The sequence below is a fragment of the Coturnix japonica genome, chromosome 13 (assembly GCF_054131305.1).
Source record: "Coturnix japonica strain WE chromosome 13, WE-NBRP24, whole genome shotgun sequence".
NCBI lineage: Eukaryota > Metazoa > Chordata > Aves > Galliformes > Phasianidae > Coturnix > Coturnix japonica.
The window spans coordinates 20,631,691-20,652,914 of record NC_140675.1 but is presented as its reverse complement, the minus strand read 5'-3'; the positions used below and the strand labels follow the sequence as shown (position 1 = coordinate 20,652,914).

Genomic DNA, 21,224 nt, shown 5'->3' with positions numbered 1-21,224 from the left:
GTCTGTAAGTGAAAGCTGTAGTGTTTTGTGCAGGTTCTTCTCAAGAATATTTAGAGTACTACATATTTCCAGTCCTCTTACCCGGAATGATTGAACTTCTGCATCAAGCAAAGAAGGAAAAGTGCTTTGAGGTTAGTTCTTAGATTTCAGTTCAGATTGCTGTGAGGAGGTTACAGCCTTTTATTTCACAGGTTTTACAAAAGAATTCTTAGAAATACTTTAGTTTTAAAACTCAGCTGAAATCTAAGATTACTTTGTCTGTTTTTAATCTGAGATATTTTGCAGAGTATATATTTTGGAAAGTATCTCTCCTCAGAATAGGTTTCCCTATGCTTCTGTGCATTGCTTTAAAGAAAATAAAAAAGAAAAAAAAGAAAAAAAAGAAAAAGAAAAGAAAAGAAAAAGAAAAAAGCCAATTTCTAGAAACATCATAAAAATCAGCACAGCCATTTTTGTGGTTATATGGAGAAATCCTGATGTTGAGGAAGGAAATTTAGGAAATCAAGCTTGTGCCAGATGATCATTTTCCTTTCTGGCATCATTTCCTTCTCTTTTTGAACAATAACTAGTAAAATAATGGCTCTTGCTCCTGCCATATGAATGAATATTTGTGTTCTTTTCCATTACTCACCTGGTGTTTGTACTTGGACATTCTGTTTCCTTTTCTGACTTAAATGCATAATTTCCAATGGCACTGTTGTTTTATAAGAAATACGTTGTTCTGTATGAATTTGAAGGAAAAAAAAATGTGCTGTATTTGCTGTATCTTGTATTAAAGTGGTTATTGCAATGGCTGGTACTGATTTTTAGGATAAAAATACAGAACCCTTATGAAGTTCAGAGAAAGCTGAGGGCAGGGAGAAAGGTTCCTGTGATAAACACAGCAGAAGTAGCTTCAAAAATAGGAAGAGAACAAAGAGTAAAAAGATTCATAGAATTCATGAGAGAACAGGAGAGGAACATGATTAATTGTGATTAAGGTAACTGAAATTGTAAAGGATGAGAACAGAATATGGGATTTGAATTCTGGCTAGACATGAGTCATTAAAGCCCCTTTACCAAGGGCAGCTCTAATAGAATAAACCAGTGGAAGATAAATGGAAGAAGCAGTGTAAAAAAGAGAGGAATAGTTGAAATGACGGCAGGTGCTGCTGTGTGAGCCTGGGGGAAGAGAGGGGAAATGGTGAAGGGGAGCAAAGAGTGGATTGTTGATGAGGGGACTAAAGGTCTTCACATGTTAAAGGGATGGAAGAAGAAAATGGGATAAAGGAGTCTGGGTCCTGGGAACAACAGAGGAACTCAAGGAAGAGATCAGAAAAGACACCTGTCTGGAAAGGAATATATAATATATATAATATAATAGCATGTCTTTCCTGTCTGGAAAGGAAGAATTACAGATCAGAAGGGAAATGCAGGAAAGGAAAATAGTCATCTGTGTAAGAAGGCAATTTGCAAGATCTTATTTGGGAAGTATAGAACAACTTAAACATTTCATTTGTAATGGGCTTCTTTGCATTATATAGTGAATGCACATATTTTATTTAATAAAAACAGTGAGTTTAGCATCTGTTCCTCTCTGCTAGTAAAAATATGTGACTAATCCAAAGATAATAAATAATTTTAAACTATCTTCTATCTTTAGAGAAAAAGGACCAAATTTATTGCCTGTGATTTCCTAACGGAGTGGTTATACAAGTAAGTTAATCATGGCTTTTACTCTTAGTATTATGTTTTTATGTCCAGTGGCTCAAAGACATTAATTTCCAAATGGAATAGCTGCACTTTACATTAATATGAATTGTTTTCCTTTTCCTTTTCTCTTGTTTTATTGTTTTGTTTTGTTTTTTTTTAATCAGCAACAACCCGAGGAGGAAAGATGAGTCATTCACGGAGTTCTTTTCCATCCCTTTTGTTCAGGACTGGCTAAAGGACCAGTAAGTTATTGCAGTTCTCGGAGGAGCCTCTTTTCCCCGTGTTCCCACAGAACCCACCTATGTAGCAGCTTTGAAACATTTGTTTCTGTTCTTGAGGTGTCAGTTTGTTTTACAATGTAACCGTTGTATGAAAAAAGAACATAAGTGCAGTGTGCTGTGAGAGGACAGAGAAGTTGGGAAGGTCAGATTTGGGAGGCAGGATTGGTTATTGGTGAAAACCTGGAGATGAACATCGTTGTGGACATGTCACGTACCACAAAGACTCAAACATGGAGTCGAGCTTTCTTGAACTCATGTCGTGTGAAACATTAAACAGAATCCTTTGGGGAGACTTAGAACCTTGAGTCGCTTACCTGGCAAGAGGAAAGCTCCATGGCATATTCTGGTTATTGGAAGCAAGTTGGTGAGGCATGGATGGTTAACTCAGGCTATCTTAAGGACAGTTATGTCATAGAAAGCTTCTGCACTAAGGGAAGTGTAGGAGAGTGACCCATTTCATCTCAGCTGTGTTAGCTTCAGGTACCTATTACTGTATCGTACTGCTCAGCTGCTTTTGCTTCAGCCTGATGGGACACTTCTAACACTTTAGATCACTGGGTGATCTTGCCAACAAAATTCCTAATTAAGGCAGTGATTTTTGAGTTGGGAAACTAATTATGAACTGCAGTGATGTTGTCATAGTAATTTCATAATCATACTAAGAGCCAATGTAAGGCAGTTTTGATACCACTGAACAGTTGGGATGGATATCTATACATAAAATAAATGTCTGAGTTCACAGTTTCACAAACATTCCTCCTAGAAGTAAAGCTAACCTACATTGTTCCTTGCCCTCCCCTGTTCTTCATCCCAACCTGCTTCTAGTCAACATGGTAGCACCTTGTTTGATAGGATGCTTGGTTATTCTAACCAGGAACCCCCTCCGAGTTAAAAATATCCAAATATGATGGTTTTGTATAACTCTTTAAAATGTGGATAATTTCTCCAGTCTGGTTCACCTGGGAGTCAAACAATCCTTTGCATCAGCACAAATGGAAGATTAAAATGAAAGGCTCAGGCCAAGGTGAAGAGAGCAAATGAGCCGGTAAGATGTAGAGGTGGTGGCAGGAACTGCTTAAGTCAGCTTTGCCAACAAGAGAAATACACTGTGGAATCACAGCCTGAATGACTCATAGCTTCTGCTGGGACTTGTGCTCCTAAATAATGTAGTGACAGCTCCACAAGGACACTGACATGTCAAAGTCCTGCTTAAATTTATACGCACTTGGTCTTCAATCCTCTGAGCAATTAGGCCTTCACAAATAATTTATTGAAAAGTGATTCTATGTGAACACACCTTGCAATTACAGATTTCTTAACAAATATTGATTATGAAGTAAGCATTACTACTGGGGAATGAAAGATCTGGATAGGTCATAAATAATTGTTATATCCTTATGGACGCAACATTTAAAATGGGATTGAATCTCTGCATTTTATTATCGTATCTGGTTTTATCTGTAATTGTTTTTTTTCAATAGAAAAAAATAGCAATAGAAGGAGCAGCCTCCACTCTGACTGTTAATCTACATTTCACTCCCAGGGGGGCACAAGACATTTGTGTTGCCTTGCTTTACCATTTAGAGGACAGAAAACTGAAGTTTTTAGAAGCAACTGACAAAGTTTTTTGGAAACTTGCTGGAATATATCCCACTTAAATGTAATTAAAGCCTAGGATTTTTTTGCATTACTTCTTTAAATGTGCTAATAAGCAACACTGTTGTCTTCTGTCAGTATTTTCCAGATGTTCAACCACATCTAGTGAAACTGTGTACACTGAACCATGGAGAAGTCAAGAGCTTGATTTGTGTTTATGCCCTAATCCCACTTAGGCTTTGTTTTTCTAGCATAGATAGGCTGCATCTTTATTCTGAGCATTATGGTAATGTCGTGGGAATGCCTTAGGCCTATTTATGAAAGAAATAGGTAGAAAACAAAAACAACAATAATAATAATAAATATTCAATTGCACTGAGAAATATTGGTGTTATAAAAGCCTGATGTTAACTGAATTTAATTACATGACAATATTTTTCAAGTTTATCTTCAACGCTTAACACTCAGTGGAAGATAATGTATGTGTATGGTTCTAGGTTAAGAATAACTACATATATTTTTCTGGTTGTTGAAGATTAATCGTTGCATGAGTACATTGCAAGGACTGCAAGTCTTTTATAAACATTTGGTCACAAGGGTTGTTTTATCTGCATTTCCTAATTTTCTGTATAGAGGTATTTACTGGATATTCAGTTCTGAAGGACACATTTCCTGATTTAATATCTGTGTGTATTAAAACAAGTGTGCAGCTACAGACCAAATCATTTATCATCGCTTTAATGAAGTGGACAGATCATGTATTTATCTACAAATGGTTACTAAATCTGAAGTAGTGGCTTTCTGCCAAATATCTGTTTGTACATATATACTCACTGATTTTGCATTTATTTTCCTCCTCACCCACCCCCAGTACTTTAATTAGAAAAGCCTGCTGGTCTCAGCTGCCTTTACAGTTGACTTCATTGTCAGTTCTCAGATGGCCAATAGGGGTAATTTTGCATGGGTGACTGATTTCTTTCTTTCCTTAATGTGCCCATTTTCTACAGGCTTTGCTTTGTGCAGTCTATTTTATTTCACTTGTCTGTCTCTAAATTAGCCCTATTTGGTGTATATTTAATTTCCATTAAGTTTTCTCTTTAATTTTCCTTAATAATTTGAACTTCACACTTTTTGGTGTGATGAGCAGCACCTTTAACAATATTAACAGGGAAGTGTGCCGTGACTGTCATTGCCTGTGTTGATACATGATACCAATACTCAAGAACAATAGCCTTCACAGTTGGATGGAGGGTGGAGTGGCTCAGGCTGTTGGGTGGGTAGAGGCTGTCATCTCGAAACTTGCAAGCCTCCAGAGGAGGGACCTGGTGCCTGTATGATGTGGTGTAATTGAAAAGTATCTCACATGATCAGGATCTGTAAAGCTTGATTGTGCACAACGCAATAAGTGTGTTTCCTGAAATGTAACTGTCCTCTGTTCAGCATCTGCTTCATTCGCATTTGGTACAATGTAGTACTTGAGAAAATCATTTTACTGATACTCTTTTACAGGTATAACTTTGTGCAATATGTCACATACATATACCAAAGTAGATATTTAAATCCTAATCAAAGACTGAATAAGCAGAAGATGGCTACTGTGCATTTTGCTGTCAGTTTTAATCTTCTTGGACTCATACAGCTGTCTTCTGCCACAGATGACATACTCCCCCCTTTCCTGGCTCAGTGCTGATGGGTGATTACCTCTGCACAGACTCTATTTTTATTTGACCTGAAGCCAACTGTGTACATTCGCTTAGACAAAAATGGACGTGGTGTGACTTTTGTTCTCTAAAGCTGCCCCACTAAAATGATTGATATTTCTGAAGTGATTGATGTTTGCCACTGACTGTCACACTGAAAATGAAGTCCTGTACAATTCATATTGGTTTCTTAAATGTAGTGCTGGATTATAAACGAGACGTTTTTATAATTTAGAAATGAAATCAATGGAATGCTATAGTTGGCTTTGCAGGCCAAGGGCAATCTCAGTCTGTTCCTTAGAGATGTACTCGTTCTTAGGAAACTTCAGTGTCTTTGATATCACTGCTGTGAAATAGGTCTCTGTAATGTAGGTCTTTCTGTGCATTTTGCACTGTAAGATTTGGTTTCCAAAAGATAAAAAATAGAACAGTGAATGAAAGCCTATCAGCCAAAGCAGAGAGTCCAACTTTGTGTTTTTAAGTCTGTTTATATGAAGCAGTTAGCTCGGGAAGCTTTGCTTCTCCTGCACATGCAATTTCCCATGAGCAGCGGAAATGCTAATTAATGCTCACAGAGCCAGCACTGTTTCACTTAGTGGAGAGAATTCTCTTCGTTTTTGCCTTATTTCCACTCTCCCAAATAGTCTGTTTTCTTTCCCATGGAAATAAATGTAAGCCGAGGGCCGAGTGACAAGATGATGAGAGCAGTGCAGTTGAGTGTGCCAGCCCAAATGGTGCAGTCAGTGCAGCATGAGGTTGTGCTCTACATGGAAATATTCCTTCAGTGAAGATAAACTCTAGGAGAAATGCCTCAGAGAGCACAGGAAACTTACCAGGGCAGAGACTAATAGAAATGAAATTAAATGGAGGGAAAATGTAAGCTGTCAGACCTTCTAGCCTGGACTGCAGTGTATTTAAAAATATGCTTCCTAAAGAAAGGTGGAAATGGTGTTCTAGCCAGCAAGTGTAGGACCGGATGGATCGGTTACTTATGGTCTTTGTAGTATTTGCATCTTTGCAGTGTAAATTGTTGTACAATTTTAATAATTAGGTAATAAACATTTGTCATAAATTTCTTTGTTGTTACGTGCACACTAAAACCTCCTTTGCTTTACAAATGATGTCTCCACCATCTCTTGCTCCCCTCCCACCGCAAGCCCAAACCCTACTGTCATGGTAGCAATTCAGAATCTACATAAGAAGAGTAAGAAAGATTATTGAGCTTCATATTATTTTAAGGAAGAAGTGATTGTAGCATACATAGACTATATTTTAAAGGAGAAATAATTGCACCTTTTATCTTAGAGCAATAAGAAATTGTATGTTTCAAGCTCCTGAGCAGCCCTTTTTATAAAGCATATTGCTAAAGAATAAAGTAACATACTTCTGAAAGCCAGTCTTTCACAAAATATTTTATTTTTTATTCAGTCCCAGGCAGCCATTTCCTCTGTCTTTCTTCCTGTCAGAAGAAGAAGCAAGCATAATAATTCAGGCATTCTGGAGAGGTTATCGGGTAAGAGTAATCTATAATTACTTTGCTTGATGTTGAATCTGTAGGACTGTGAAGGCCCTAGGGAAAACCCTTACATAAATTTTAAGTAGAGGATACTATAAATAGCTGTTGAGACCCTCATGGTTCATTGGCTTTGGATGTTGCTCTGCCTTATGCCTAATGACTACAATCTTTTCACAGGCATTTATGCTGATGTAACCTTGCTGTTTTTCTCATGAAATCCACAGTTATTCAAAATTCAAAAATACTGAACAGTTTTCATTTTTTTTCAGTTGGTCTTTGGCTACTTGCTAAAATGTTATGTTGTACCATTTAGAGTTATATGTTAAAATATTTTGTTGTGCCCTTTAGAGTTATATGTAAGTGAGTGTAGAGGTGCACAAGGAGGGTTGGTGAGGTCTATTCAGATATAGAAGCATATAGAAATAAAGATGGCAATGCTGAGACAACAAATGAGACCAGAGAGGAATGGAGGCTGTTCTTCAGATGTTGCAAGCCATACTAGTAAAACAGAGTTAACACAGTCTCCAGTATAAGGGAGAAAAGCAAGGCCCTTAAAGTACCTTATGAGGAAAATTGGCTATTGCTTTTATTTTGGAGTGTAACAGTAGTGCTAAGCCTAGGATAAGATATAAATTATTTTGAAAATCCTGAAGAGATTCTGGCAAGCCTTTCTTTCTAAGGCTCTAAAACCTTCATGATTTTAGATGAAATGGACTTGGAATCCATGTGACAAAAGTGTCTTTGATTGCCTTTATCATAATATAAGGTTGTAAATAGCTTCTGCTATAGCGATAGTCTCATTGTGATGGGTATCTGTCTGTACATCTGGTGTTCTCTAAATCACAATCAGAATTAAACATTCTCTGTTATTTTTTTAAAGCATGAATGTATAAGAGTTTCTACTATAAAGTGCCATGCAGACAAAAATGGTGAAATATCCTGAGATGATCTTCTTGACTGATAGATTTTTGACACTTTGTGTTTGTTTGCTTTCCTTGACTTTTCTTTTTCTAAACAGAGATGGCATTGACTGTGACATTAATTAGCACTGACAGTATCACTGCAGGCATCCTTGCAGTGGAGTATTGCAAAGGCAAACATCCAATAATAGTTAGCTGAGCCCTGCAAGATTGTTCCAGATACCTTGTGCTTCTACCAGAGGTTCTGAAGGGCACAATCTCTTCTCATCTTAACTTCAATATTTTCAGCATAGTATTTAACAGTTGATAACTTGGAAAAGTACATTTATCCTTATCTAGAGCAGATTTCAGAAAAGTCCTTGTCTTGGTAATAATACTTAATGATTGCTCTCCACAAAACCTTTGCTATGGTCTTTCATACAAACATATTCTGTACTACAAAGCAGTGTTAGATACAAAAGCACTAGGCCACGTGTTAAAATGCAAATAACAATCCAGTTGCTTTTATAACAGTTTTCTGGTTAAAAGTGAGGAAAAAACTGATAAGACAGTGAAATGTTAGACTTGGACCTTAGCAGAAGAAAACTATGGGAAATGCTGTTAGCTGTTATAAGTGCAGCCCAGCAGGAAAGGGAAGGAGCTTTCTGGGTTTCATGGCCTGAACCTCTGATTGCCCACCTGATGTGAGCACTGAGTCAGCCCTGGAAGCACAGGTGAAGGCAATTCTGCTGTGCTACCGGAAGGGCTGGAGCCCAGCTGCACCTCTCCTAGAGCCCATTTAAGGGCTGGCTGCCATTACAGAAGGGTCTGTTTTGGAGATCACTCCTTGTGGAGAATTTCAGTGAGCCCAGGTAAGGGTAAGCTCTCTCTCTTTCAACATAACAACTCAGCTTAACTCTTCTGTATGTTTCCTAATCGTATCATTGATTTATTCATTGGTTATGCAACTTGCTTTCAGTTCATAGTTGGACTACTCATCTACAGGAGCAGCATCAGTTGAGCTACTTCAGCCACTGATAACTTACCTGGAATTGTCATAAATTTATTATAGTGCATTGACTTGCACTCTAACTACAAATAGGCTACATTCTGAGAAAATATTGTAAATGTACTCAATTAAAGTTCCTAAATATTTAGAATATGAAGCTAGGATTCTGTTCAGTTCCTGTTGCCTGTTTTGCTGAAGGTGATGTATTTATGCTCCTTTTTCTTTCCCATTTCTAAAATGTCTCTATGTCCTGGAGCTCGTGTTCCTGCTTGGGTTTCAAATGGGACCTTGGAGTATCTAACTTTATCTGACTGTGCCTTTCTTTATCTCAGAGTCCTGTATTTTGCTGTGTCTTTCACCACAGTTGCTATTTTGTTTATTTAGGGAGAGTACACAGAATTTACTGTACTTACTTCCTACCTTTTAACTGCTCAGAGTCATTATCTTCATTTTTCATTATACAGAGAGCACTGTGGTGGTGTTGTGAACCAAAATACAGGTTCTAAATGGCTACACTTATAAACAGACGCTTCATTTTTCTTTTCTTCCCCCACTGCTTTATATTTAGAAGTAGGAGTTGTCATTTCTGTGTCTTCCTGTAACTTTTCTGCTGTTGTTTTTTATGTTCCATAATCATTCCCTTAACCCTCTCCTGTGCAAATAATGGACTCATTGGAATAAAGAGTTAGGGATACTATAAAAGCATAAGGGCACTATAAATGAGAAAATGTCTCTTGCAAGCCAAAGGACACTAGTCTCTGTTTGGGATTATATTGTGTTTTTTTGAAATAGTAATAAGTTAATGTTTTGTTTTATGTTTTGTTTTTTTTTTTAATCTTATTTTCATCCTGTAAGAACTTTGTATGTCCTTTATAGACGTTAATACAGAACTGTGTTATAATAATAGGATATTGTAAGGGGCCTAAGAAATATCTGATGTCAAGTGACTTAGTGACAGTCTTCCATCTGTATTGATTATGTAACCTTGCATTGTATTTCTGCTCTGTCAGTGCACTGAAATATGGTAAGTTATCTTCTCTGATGTGGACTGAAAACAGCTGCTGTCTGTTGCATTTTTAGTTGCACCACAGAGAAGAAATTTTGTGTGGAAAGAATACTTTGCTAAATACTTTAATATATATATATATTTAACGAGTGGAAAGTTGCATCCTGCTGTTTTTCTCTCTGTGCATCTCAGAAAAGTATGTAAAAGCTGGAATGTAATGGAGTAACAGTTTAAATCACAGAGCAGATTCATTACTGTATCATCCAAGAATAATGTAAACATAAATTCTCTGGACAGTTAAGTGGTCAGCTTCCTGAGAGTAAAACATATCCAGGAGAAGCCGTGCCTACTGCTGCTTGTTTCTCCAATGCTGATTAATTTCAGCCTCAATAATTAAGATATTAAGTCCTAAAGCAAATGGCATTTTGTATCTGTATCATTTAGGGAAAAAAAACAACAAAAACAATTCAATTTCAAATAATTCTATTGTTACCTGAATGTGACAGAATAATTGCTTATCAGTGAGCAAATACCACAGTGACCCAGTGACCACTACCTGCTGTTGTTAGAGACAGGGCATCCATTCTGGATTTTTTGTTCTAACACTGGAGGCAGTAAGTGTGTGAGTGCCAAGGTAGATGATAGGCAACATACTGCTATTTAATCAAGTGTGGATTAGAGCAAGTTCAGGAGTGGCAAAAGCTGAATTATTTCCTATGTTAGTAGGATCCATACAAGTACAAAAGCAATAATGGAGGAATTCAGCTTAAATGGAGATAGAACCCGTGACTATTGTCATTCTACATGGAAGCAGAATTAGGGTTTTCATAGGAGTGTCTGCCAAAGAATAGACATCATGTAATGCATTTCAATTACTTTAAACAGGAGACTAATGCCTGTTCTATTTGTGAAAATGGTATGGCTAGGATTGCAGCTGGTAGCAGGTGTGAATCACTTTGCTGGAATAAATTTCCTGCTGTATGACCCTTCATGTGCCTCTTCTATTCTATTGTGTTAATCAGTGGGTTGGTTTTATTGTGTTGTGGTTTTCTGAAGGCATTAATGCCCTTCAATATAATGCTTTAAATTTTAATTAACTTGAAAAATTGGCATCTCACTGCAGTCACATTCTCAGGAGTCCTTGGTAATCAAAATGAACCCTTAATTGGCATATTTATGCTTTCAGTGGGTTTTGTCAATTGTGTGTATTTTAGTTCTGTGTAAGTTGAATGCTGTAACCCTCTGGGATCATGCTTTGTATCGAGCCTTGCAAAAAGGATGGATGCCACATATTTGCACAGCCACAGCCCAGCATAAAAAACAAAGGCTTGTGACCTTGGGTAACATGAATGTATAATGTTAGTTGCATTTTCTGGTTTCCTTTTCCAGGTCCGCTGTGATACAGAAGTACAAGAGCTGCGTGAGTGGCAAAAGCAGTTCAGAGATGAAAAAATCATTTCTGAGAAAGTGGGAAAATTCTGGGCTGAGCTGGAAGCCAAAGGTAGGTGAATTAAATTGCTGATTGTAATGATTTTTTTTATATTAAACACTTAATTTTTATACTTTAAGTTGCATTAAGAAATAAGACACATAGTCAAACACTAATCATGAGTGACAAAAAAAGGCAGTGAAGGGGCCTAATCCCAGTTGTGCATCAACAATTTTCTATGACTTCAAATCCAGAAGTGACAGATGGCAGCAGAGGGGCACTCTGGAACAGCGTCTGATGTGGAAGTGCAGATGAAGCGAAGGTGTGCCATTGAGTTTCTCCATGCAGAAAAAGATGGCATCCATTAACATTCATCAACACTAGTGAATGTTTATGGAGACTGGGCAGTGGGTGCTGCATTTCAGCAGTGATAACAGCAGCAGTGGGGCACCTCTGCTGGTGCAGATTTTTATGAGTGTGGCATGCAGCTCTTGTTCTTTGCTGGTGAAAATGCACAGCTAGTGCATTGAACAGATGGTATCTTGTAGCCAAGAATTTGCTCTATCAAGTGGTGTTAGTTTGCTATGGTTTTTTTTTTTCCTATGGAAATAAGTAGGTGTTACTTTCAGAGCAACCTATGTATACTGTGAGGTGTTACACTGGCATGCTTTTCTGTATCTGCACTGTGCTATACACGGGACTCTCCGATCAAAGCCTCACTTCACTATTAAATGTTGAGAACATTGAGTATTTTCTTGTCTTCTAGCAGATCTAGCTGTGGGTAAAGCCAGTTTTTGATGTGATTGACTTTTTCTTCAAGTCTTTGTGAGATTGTATGGCCCCTTTACTGTGGTCCACTGTAAGTTTAGGTTAACAAAAGAAAAAACAACAAAAAAGGAAACATAAATGTTCTGAAGGTCAGACAACAGTGGATCTAAAAAGTAAAAGCCACATTTTTCTTCTTTGTAATCTGTGTCTAATTCTGCCTGTGCTAATTGTTCAGAAATTGCATTACTGAAGGTGATGATAGAGGTTGATCTAGCAGGTTTGTTCATTTATTTTAAATAATTCCAGTTTGAATTTGTGCTTGTTCTCTCTTTTCAGTTTGTTTGCATTTACATCATTTCATCAAGGGCTTTTTGAAATGTTCCTTTGTCTGTGGTACCGGTCAGATTTATGGTTACATGAGTCTCTCGCTTATTTCTGAGAAACAAACTTGGAAAAGGCCTTTCCATATTGTGTTTGCAACACAATGCTTTGGGAAAGGGTGTAATATGATATTGGACGCCTGTATGATTGCAGCTTACAGTCTTCATGCATAGCAAGTTTTAAAGTTGAAATCTGAAGTGCCCTTCCAGGGGACAAGATGAAACCATTCTGAAAATGATGTGAGCAAGAGAAGTTGGGGCTGAGGGGGGAAGGGACTGTGCCATTCAGCTGTTAAATTCATACCAAGAACTCCCATCTCTCAAGAAGTTTTTCTGTAAACTACACTTAGATTGTTTTGGAGGATCATGCAGTAGTAAGAGTTCCTTTGCCTTCTTCACCAATTGTTTCCATGTGAAAAAACCACTTCCTTTTAATCATCCTCATAGAGGTTTCCTGTCATCAAATTAGTTATTTTAGGTTGGTAGGACAAAGATGTTCCATCTCTTCAAAGTATGTTGTAAAGTTGTTCCTTTTCAATTTTTTTTTTCTTCAACCAGTGCAAGTTTATATTGCTTATATCACAGTAGCTTTCAATATTATAAACTTGTTTCTGTAATTATTTGACTGATCCCTGCTAAATTAATATAAGAGTATCCATTACATAAAATAGCCTTGGGGCACAAGACAGATGGCTGTTTGGAAACAGCTGTACCACTTTAAGAAGTTACTGTCCAGGGGTTTTCATTATCAATCTCAGCTGTGATGCCATAATTGTTAGCTCTCCAGCTGCTCGTATTTCTGCTATTACAACTCTGCTGTTTATTAATGTTCTTAAACCTCGTTTCACTGTGAAGTCAACAGAGTTGTTTTCCGCTGTCTTTGTCTGTGGTGCAGTTTCACACAATTGACTTTGTGCTGAAGGGAAATATGAGCATGTATGCAGTAATGAATAGTGTAACACAACTGCTTCTTAAGCTCATCTTTCTACACATTTGGTTTAACTGAGTCGCTGTGAAATCTGCCCTTTAATTAAGCCACTGAGCTCCTTGCATTGAGCAGGACAAAGTGTTTGTTAGTACTGAAAGCTCAGATGTCACAAATAAACCATTGAGATCAAAAGAAACATTTTAAAATTGGTAGGTCATTGTGTTACAAAGTTATCTACATCAAGAATAACAATGAAATCACTCTTAAATTTGTAGATTACTCAAACCCTGTTTCTTAGACACTGTAAATACTGTTGAATCTAACTGTAGGGGATGAATGGTGAGCTGCCAAATAGCTCTTAGAAAATGCTGACTCAAGCAGTAATGTGATTCTATTGACACTACTAGAAAGATCAGCATAGCTCCCTGTGAAAATATCAGCCAAAATGCAAGCTAGCAGACACATTCTGCTGTGGTGCAGCTCACAGCACAGTGCTACCTGTACCTTGTTTCATGGGTGTGTTTTGGGCAAATATTTATTATGTTGGTGCTGAAAGCAGTGTGAAAAAGGATGCCAAAGGGAAATTAGAAATGCAGCTGTATTGTAATTAACAAGTTCAAAGGTGTTCTTAACTAACTTTCCTCTTTTCAGGATGTGTGTAAACACATCCATCATAATCAAAACAAATTGTGAAGTCTTAATTTTTTATAAGAACATAAAATAAAACAGCTTTTGAGTATTTGTTTGTTTTTAAGTAGGGGGCAAATTGTGAGCTGTGTTGGGCAGCTGAGGTGCCCAACAACCTGCCCATCAAAAAGGTAGTCCTTGTGCTTCCTTGGCTCAGGTTTCTACCAACCTCTCCTTTCCTTGGCTCTTGTGCTGAAGGTTTTGTAGTGAACTGCTCCAGCTGGCCCATCTGCCCAAGGGCTGCTCTCTGTTCTGTGCTGTGCCCCTCCACATTTGTTTTCTGCTAGATGAGCCCTGTATGACACAGCCCTTAGATCCAGTGCAATGGAACTGGTACCCCAGTAACGAGGGGGGTGAATCCACCCCCTTGAGATGGCAGCTCACTTTTTAGATCAGCTAATCTGTGCTGTGCCTACAATGTCATGTGAAACCGTACCCTATTTGGTATGTCTGCTTGCTGTGCTGGGCCAGGGTGTCAAGTAACCTCATGTAAACCACTGACTGCCCCTACTTCAAAACATATTTAGAGGCATTTCTTTTTTTCCCCTCACTTTACAATTTTTTACTCTCCTTTCATTGTATCTTATGTACTAATTATTTCTAGTTTTGAAAAGTATTCTGGGATATAGCATGTAAAAACTGTGTGAAAATTACTGAAGAGAAGGAACTGAGGAAACAAATAGCATCCTGCAGGACTGTTGATTTCTGTTAATGAATTTGGCCAGCATGATGAAATAGGAGGCATTACTTTCAGAGCAGCCCTTGCACTATTAATAAAAAACAACTTCCGGAGGTTATGAATGGATAGAAAATGAGCTTCAGGCTTCTCATTTGTTTACTTCCTTGGTCACCCTTTTAGCCACTTGTTCTTAGAGGCTGCTGTAGCTTTAGCTTTGCAAGTTACAGTGAATGAATGCTGCGTGTGGAAAACATAATTAAACCACGCTGAGAAACAAAGTGATCTTCAGGTGGGGATGGTTGATCTTGAGACACAGGAGGGAACATTCCTGTATGTGCCATTTGATTTTTGAGCTGTATTTCTCCTTTGGCAGTAGAAATTATTGCTCACTTGTGATGGGAGCTTTTAAGAACAGTTCTTTAAAAGAAAGGATCTTTTGCCAGGGTGGATGCAACCAGCAGCGTGCTGGAGGGACCCAGAATGTAGATGTTATTTCACTGGAAAATCCTTGAAAACATGAACAAGGTTGCAGATAGATAAAGGAGAAAATAGGCTGCTTGTTTTAGGAGCATGTGTTGTGCTAACACAGGAACAGATGCATACTGCCAAGAGGTAAGGAAATGTGGTCAGTCCTGCAGCTGTGATATGTCTCCATCTGAATTATGAAGAAGGATTTGAAAACTGAATAGGTTTACCAAGTTAAGCTGAAGAGGGGAAGCCCAGTCTGCATACTTGAGAAGGTTGTCTGTATCATGATTGTATCACAATAAGTAATGATATTACAACAGAACAGAATGGAGGAAGAACTTTAAACCAGAAAGGAAGGTTCTGCCTGATGAAACTTTTTAGAACTCATTATATAAACAAGCATGTGAATATAGTCATGGGCTCCAACAGATAATTACTAATGAGTCTAGAAATGAAGTTACAATTGCATGCATGTTTGCAGACTGAGCAGTTTCCCAAACAAAATACCAGAATGAGAAAACCGTTAGCTCCCAAGTGGCGTGTATTACAGTAGGCTTTAAAAATATGTGTATTTAAATGCACCATAACTGGTAATGTTGGAGTAGCAGAAGGCAAAGTCTTGAGTTCATAATGGATCTCTTTAAAAACAGCACCTCTGTAGTTTGTTTGTGAAAATTCAGCTCAGTAAAATGTAAGGAATTCACTGTTTCTACATGTTGGGTTACTTCTGCCTTGGTTTTTTCCACTTTGATCAAGGGAGGTTGAAGTGTAGTCATGTTTAAGCATGGTACATAACAATTTTCTTCTGTTATTTATTTTTTTATGATACAATCAGCCTTCCTTTAGTTATACCTCTAATTCTTTAATCAGTTCCATTATGAAGTTCTTGTAAGCGGATACTTCCCTATATTGCATCATGGTTCCACGCTTCTAAGATACGTGAAAATGTTTGTTAATATCTGACATGTTGCAGGTTCGTCTTCTGATTATTTTGGATCCAATTGTGATGTATGACTTGAAAGGCTTCTGGTTGTCACAGTGCACCTAAAAGAACTTTATTCCTAAAAAAATGGAAGCATCGCAGTATTTACAGGCATTCCGTTGTTTCTTTCCCAAACAAAAGTGCAATATTTAGAATGATTTTCAATGGAAGCAGGCCTGTTGCTTTCAGTTTAAAAGTAGACCTGTAAGTTATCAGTTGCACAAAAGACATTGAAATTTCCTTTAAGAAAGTGGAAGGAGATCCAAGAACAAAGCAGGGCCTGTGGCTGAGTACGTGCTGTTTTTCACCAGGTCTAATTTGAGATGCTTGAGATGTTTCTGAAAGTTTAATCTTGGCACTAACAGCTGAGAATGTAGTGATAAAAGTCATAAGGCTCATGATGTAGATTCTTCTTTATTGGTCCACACCCTGAACTTGGACATTTTTGGAAAGTTACAAAGATGGCAGTTACTTTAATTTCTGAAACCATATTGGGAGTGTTTGAGGGAAAAAAAGAATAAAGATGTGATTTAGATAAGCTACAAACAAACTGTGTGATCTTCTGAACTTCACTCACATGGCCGCAGCAGTTATCAGCCAGCACAAGGCCGGCCAAATCTTCCAGCAACGAAGTTGTACTTTTATCCATCACTGTGCAGTTTTTAATAATGGTTCATAGTGGAAAAGAAGGCAATTGCTATTTGCTGATTGTTCTGTGGTTATAGAAATCTATTTTGCTTGTTTTTCTGTTTTTAAAGGAGGGGAGATACTCTTCATAGGCTTCGCAGTATTTTTTTTCTTTTAACCTTTACAAGATAATAGTGAAAAAATGAGAACATTTGAATTGAGAACTCTTTGTTTTCATATACCTGAATTAAAAAAACAACATTTACATCTCTGTGCTAACAATGAGATGTGTTAAAACCCCAAAGGAAAGGCTACTAACAAATAAGAAATTAAACGTCTGAATTTTCCTGCAGCAAAACTAGACTTGAGACTACTTTGGGAAGAATAAACCAGGCAGGCAGGAAAAGAAAGGCCATGAGCCATTAGTGCAGTCTTAAAATGGGACTTATAGATTAGTGAAGGATGAACTGCAGAACACACACATTACCTGCCCCTGAATTCTCTTAGGTACTGGGTATCTTTTTCAACATAACTGTCTTTTTTTTTTTTTTTTTGGTACTTTGTCATTTATTTTAGTTTATGTGAGTGTTTACATTTGATGGCTTTACAGAACTTACCTGTTTTCCAAGCAGTAAACGTCTTAGAAATAAGAGGGGAGATGGCTGTCAGTGCAGCGCTGATGAAGCTCCCATCACACCTGGCATTCCAGCTCTGCCCCAAGTGCCTTCTGCCTGTAATTCCCCACGTGCTTTCTGGGGGGACCTGCTTCCAACCAGGTTCTGGCTGTTCCCAGGCTCAGGTGTTCATCTCAGCTGTTTGTGCAGTTTAATAGATGTCAGTCAGTTCTTTCTCTTTTGTACACCTTGAGTTGTAAAAATGCCATCCAGATACTTTGAAATGAACGCTTCCATTTTTGGTCAAAGTGTTATGAAGTGTGGTGCATTACATAAATACTGCTAGAGATCTTCCAGTCCTGTTTCTCCATTGCTGCTTGTTGCTAGCTGGCAACCTGCCCTCTGCTGCAATGTGTGGGGCTACGGCAAATGTCCTTGCAGCAACAGTAAGCCATTCACAGCCTCTCTGGGTGCTATGGAGAATTAGGTTTGTCCTGTCTCTGTGTCCCTTTTACAAAAGCATCGTTACATGAGTGATCTGGGAGTTGCATTTCAGATTCATGAGAAGCGGGACTGTCCATGGGCACAATGTTCCAGTTTTGTTTTGCTTCTTTTTATTACAGTTGTTTGTTTTTATGTATCTTTACTTCCCTATTAGGAGTGACTGAACATTTCCTTAAGTGAAAGGTTTTGCTAACAGTTGCCTGCATGTTGACTTCCAATAGTAAGAGGCTAAAATTATACACATTTTTCATTAAGACCTGTCTGTTTGAAACTCGGGTCTTATTTCAGAGAGATTGCTGGCAGCTCCAGTTTCACATTCAGGCTTCTTTGGCATTTCACTGGGAGGCAAGGGTGAGACTGCTTGCTATATATATATTTTTTTACTCTAAGCCCTTGCTAATAAGCTATTCCAATATATTTTCTTTTATGGATTTTCATCTTATTGTTTTAGTCTTTTTTTCCATTACTGTTTCCAACTGTTTAAATCACTATATGTAATTCTCATTGTTCTTATGAGTTAAACAAAGAGTGTGGGTGTATAAACCTTTCATAAGCTTCTGTCACAAACCAGTTGTATTTTAGAGTAGTATGTGCGTAAAGTAGGTTATAGGTTGTTCATTGTTAAGTTGAAACAACCAAACTTTACAGAATTCTAGTTTGTGTGTTAATATGAGGGGAAAATTGCCTGTTACCTAAAATAGATGGTAAGGATGTTTGTACTTAATGTATATGTGAAAAGGACGATGTCCTAGGAAGGCAATCCTCAGATGTGTGCTTGGAGTTCTGCAGATTACTGAATATTCCACTCTCAGGAGTTGACTGAGACTGTAAATCTAAATGCATTCAAAATCTGTGCTTCTTTTAGCCATCGTCTGTGCCTTCAAATTACATCATCTATGCCATAATCTATATAGAACAAGCTGCATTTCTAAGGTGTGTGGCAGAGAAACAGATTACTGTAGTGGAAGCTGCAAGTCAAAAATATGGCCAAGTTAACAGCTCTGCTCAGAGACCCTTACCTCACTTGCAAGGAAATTGAGGGCAGTCTCCATTGGTATTAATTGTTGTAGCATCCTGTGAATTGGGATGTGTGTGGCTGCAGTTTGAAATAGGAATTGTTAAAATCAGTAATATGATTGCAGTGGTGATAACCTTATCTACTCCGACAGTAGAAAACATACAACCTGTACAGATAGAAACCATGTATCAGAAATAGGTGAGATGCCCTACTCTGTTTGTCGGTTTTAAATAATGAGCATTACCAGTAAATCTTGAAGACATTTTGAGACTGTTCTGAATGTTACACATCAGATGTTTGGACTGTTCATTCCACATCCTGAAAAGTGATTGCAGAAAAGCACCTGGAAAGTTCTCTCCTTTTCTTTGTCTGGGTTTTTGTTTTTTATAAACTTCCACTGCCATTGTGCCTAAGGGCCTCAGCTGCTCTGTGCTTTACATCTTGAAGCAGGCACTCATGTTTTAGAACAAAATAAAATACTGTGAGAATACCTTATGTTTTACTTCTATTTAAATCTCACATTGCACTTCCTATGAATGCATAATTCATGATTAGGCATTCCCTGTGGAATTTTTTGACGCGTTCTGTTACATGAACGACTTGGGAGTTCAGGGTTTGTCCTTTTTCTGGGAGCTGAGTCCAACCTCCTTCTTGGCACTGCCCAGACTGGTAGCAGTGTGTGGTCGCAATCGCCCCAGCCTACCTGGCATCATCAGGCAGCTTGTTCTGCCCGGTTGTGTCCATATGCCTTTCCCCAGCATGTAGGAAATCTGTCTTAGGAAAAGGGGGTGGCCTCTGCTGCAGCAGAGTCACATTTGTGCAGTGGTGGTAATCTGCTGTAGCATAATGAGGGCAGGGGATAAAATGGGAACTATGCTGTTCAGCTTTAACATTTTTAAGGCAATTGAAAATGGAAATGGATCTTTCTCTTGCTCTCGTTGAAAGAATGGCTGGACTCACAAGACTTAAGTGGTTAAAATTTAGCATATAAGCAGCAACAGTAGTAAGCTGGTTGTTCATACCATCATTTACGCTATTCACTGCTTTTAGATAGGTGTTGCCTGAAAAAAAAGAAGTGTTGGATTATCAGCTCATGCAAATTGTTCTAAACTTTGTGGGAGCTATGCTAACCTACCAACAAATCATCTTTCTTAGGCCTTTAAAAGTATGAAAGCAAGTTAGTTCAGCTTGAGGTGTCACAGCCTGAAGAATAAAATTTCCAATGGAAATTTCTAGTGAAAAGACTTAGGCTGGCAGACTTTGTTCCCCATCCTTCCAGCCTATCTGAATCCTAAGGACATCTTACTTTTCTGTCAGCGTAGGAAGCAAGTATATGTCAAAAGCTATTTAAGTAACTCTCTGAAATCCAGATTCGTGGTGACAACCTGTGCTTCCTGTTTAGCGTGATGTGATTTACAATTGTAATGCTTAAGTAACACAGGTTATGATAAGACACAGAAGCTCCCAACTAAAACCCAGAAGCTACCTGGAACTCTGGCTTGTCCTAATGTTGGACAGTGTGTGTGAGCCCTGGGCTTTTGGAACCCATTGTGGTTTTTATGAAATATTTGCAGAGGACAACCTCATTACATCAAGGAATATCAAATAATCAGACATCTGGCCTCCATGGCCACGTCTGGGGTTTCCTAGGCATTGTCTGTACTTCTTCATCATTGTATATCACTTTTCCTTTGTTTTCTACTAGCAAAGATCTTCCATGTTGGCAGCACTTTGAGCACCATAAATTAGCCCATTGGAGTGCTGCAGCTCAATATTCTGGATATGTACCAAAGGGGGTTTTGTTTGCCGGTCTTACAGCTTCATACCTCAGAAAGGTAACTAAGCACTCCTGTATCTGTATGTGAAAGCAAGGACTTTTTTGGCTTGCAAGTCATTCTTTAGCTTCTATGTAACTATGAACCTTCCCAACAAATTTGTTTGATGTGAAGACGATTCGTCTTGTGAGTAAATAGTTTTTTATCTTTATGATTTAAAATTTGTAACTTAAAATATTAGTAAAAGTTTAAAATATTAAGGATAAAATATGACAGCTGAAATTGCAGTATACTGAGGGACCAAGCTCTTTTATCATGAGAAGGAAAACATTATGTTAATCTGCATTACAGCATTCTGAAAGAATACAGAGCTTTGAAAACAGCTTTCATTAGGAGTGGGGACATTTTACTTTTATGTAGAGCTTTTGTTCATTTAGAACTGTTTACCCCAGCAAGCAGCCCTGTGCACTTTGTTTGACTCATTTTTCCCATTTGGCAGAGCCTTTGCAATCACATGGATAGCATTCTTCTTTCCACTGAGACATAGAAAAACTATTCATTACTGACCTTGCTTGTTGTTCTTAATGCCAAAAAATATATTTATGCACTAGGTGAATTGTGTGCCTCATCACTGACTTCTAATTGTAAGTTCTTCAAAGCAAGAAA

General features: G+C 38.0%; 1 protein-coding gene across 36 annotated transcripts in view; it reads left to right on the top strand.

The window, feature by feature from the left end:
* The window catches only part of IQCK (IQ motif containing K), a 99,884-nt gene that overhangs the window by 7,283 nt on the left and 71,377 nt on the right, over window positions 1-21,224 (top strand). For 13 of the 36 annotated variants that reach the window (XR_014933971.1, XR_014933969.1, XM_032447683.2 and 10 more), the window contains exons 4-8: window positions 34-131; window positions 1,643-1,695; window positions 1,857-1,934; window positions 6,698-6,782; window positions 11,089-11,200. Coding sequence is in view for 33 of the 36 variants with exons in the window: in XM_032447683.2 (XP_032303574.2) it covers window positions 34-131; window positions 1,643-1,695; window positions 1,857-1,934; window positions 6,698-6,782; window positions 11,089-11,200 (426 nt within the window). In the remaining 3 variants the exon portion in view is untranslated. Of the gene's footprint in view, window positions 1-21; window positions 132-1,642; window positions 1,696-1,856; window positions 1,935-6,697; window positions 6,783-11,088; window positions 11,201-11,382; window positions 11,877-21,224 lie in introns of those variants that run through there. The other 23 variants (XR_014933967.1, XM_085514470.1, XM_085514467.1 and 20 more) reach the window with 4 other exon arrangements.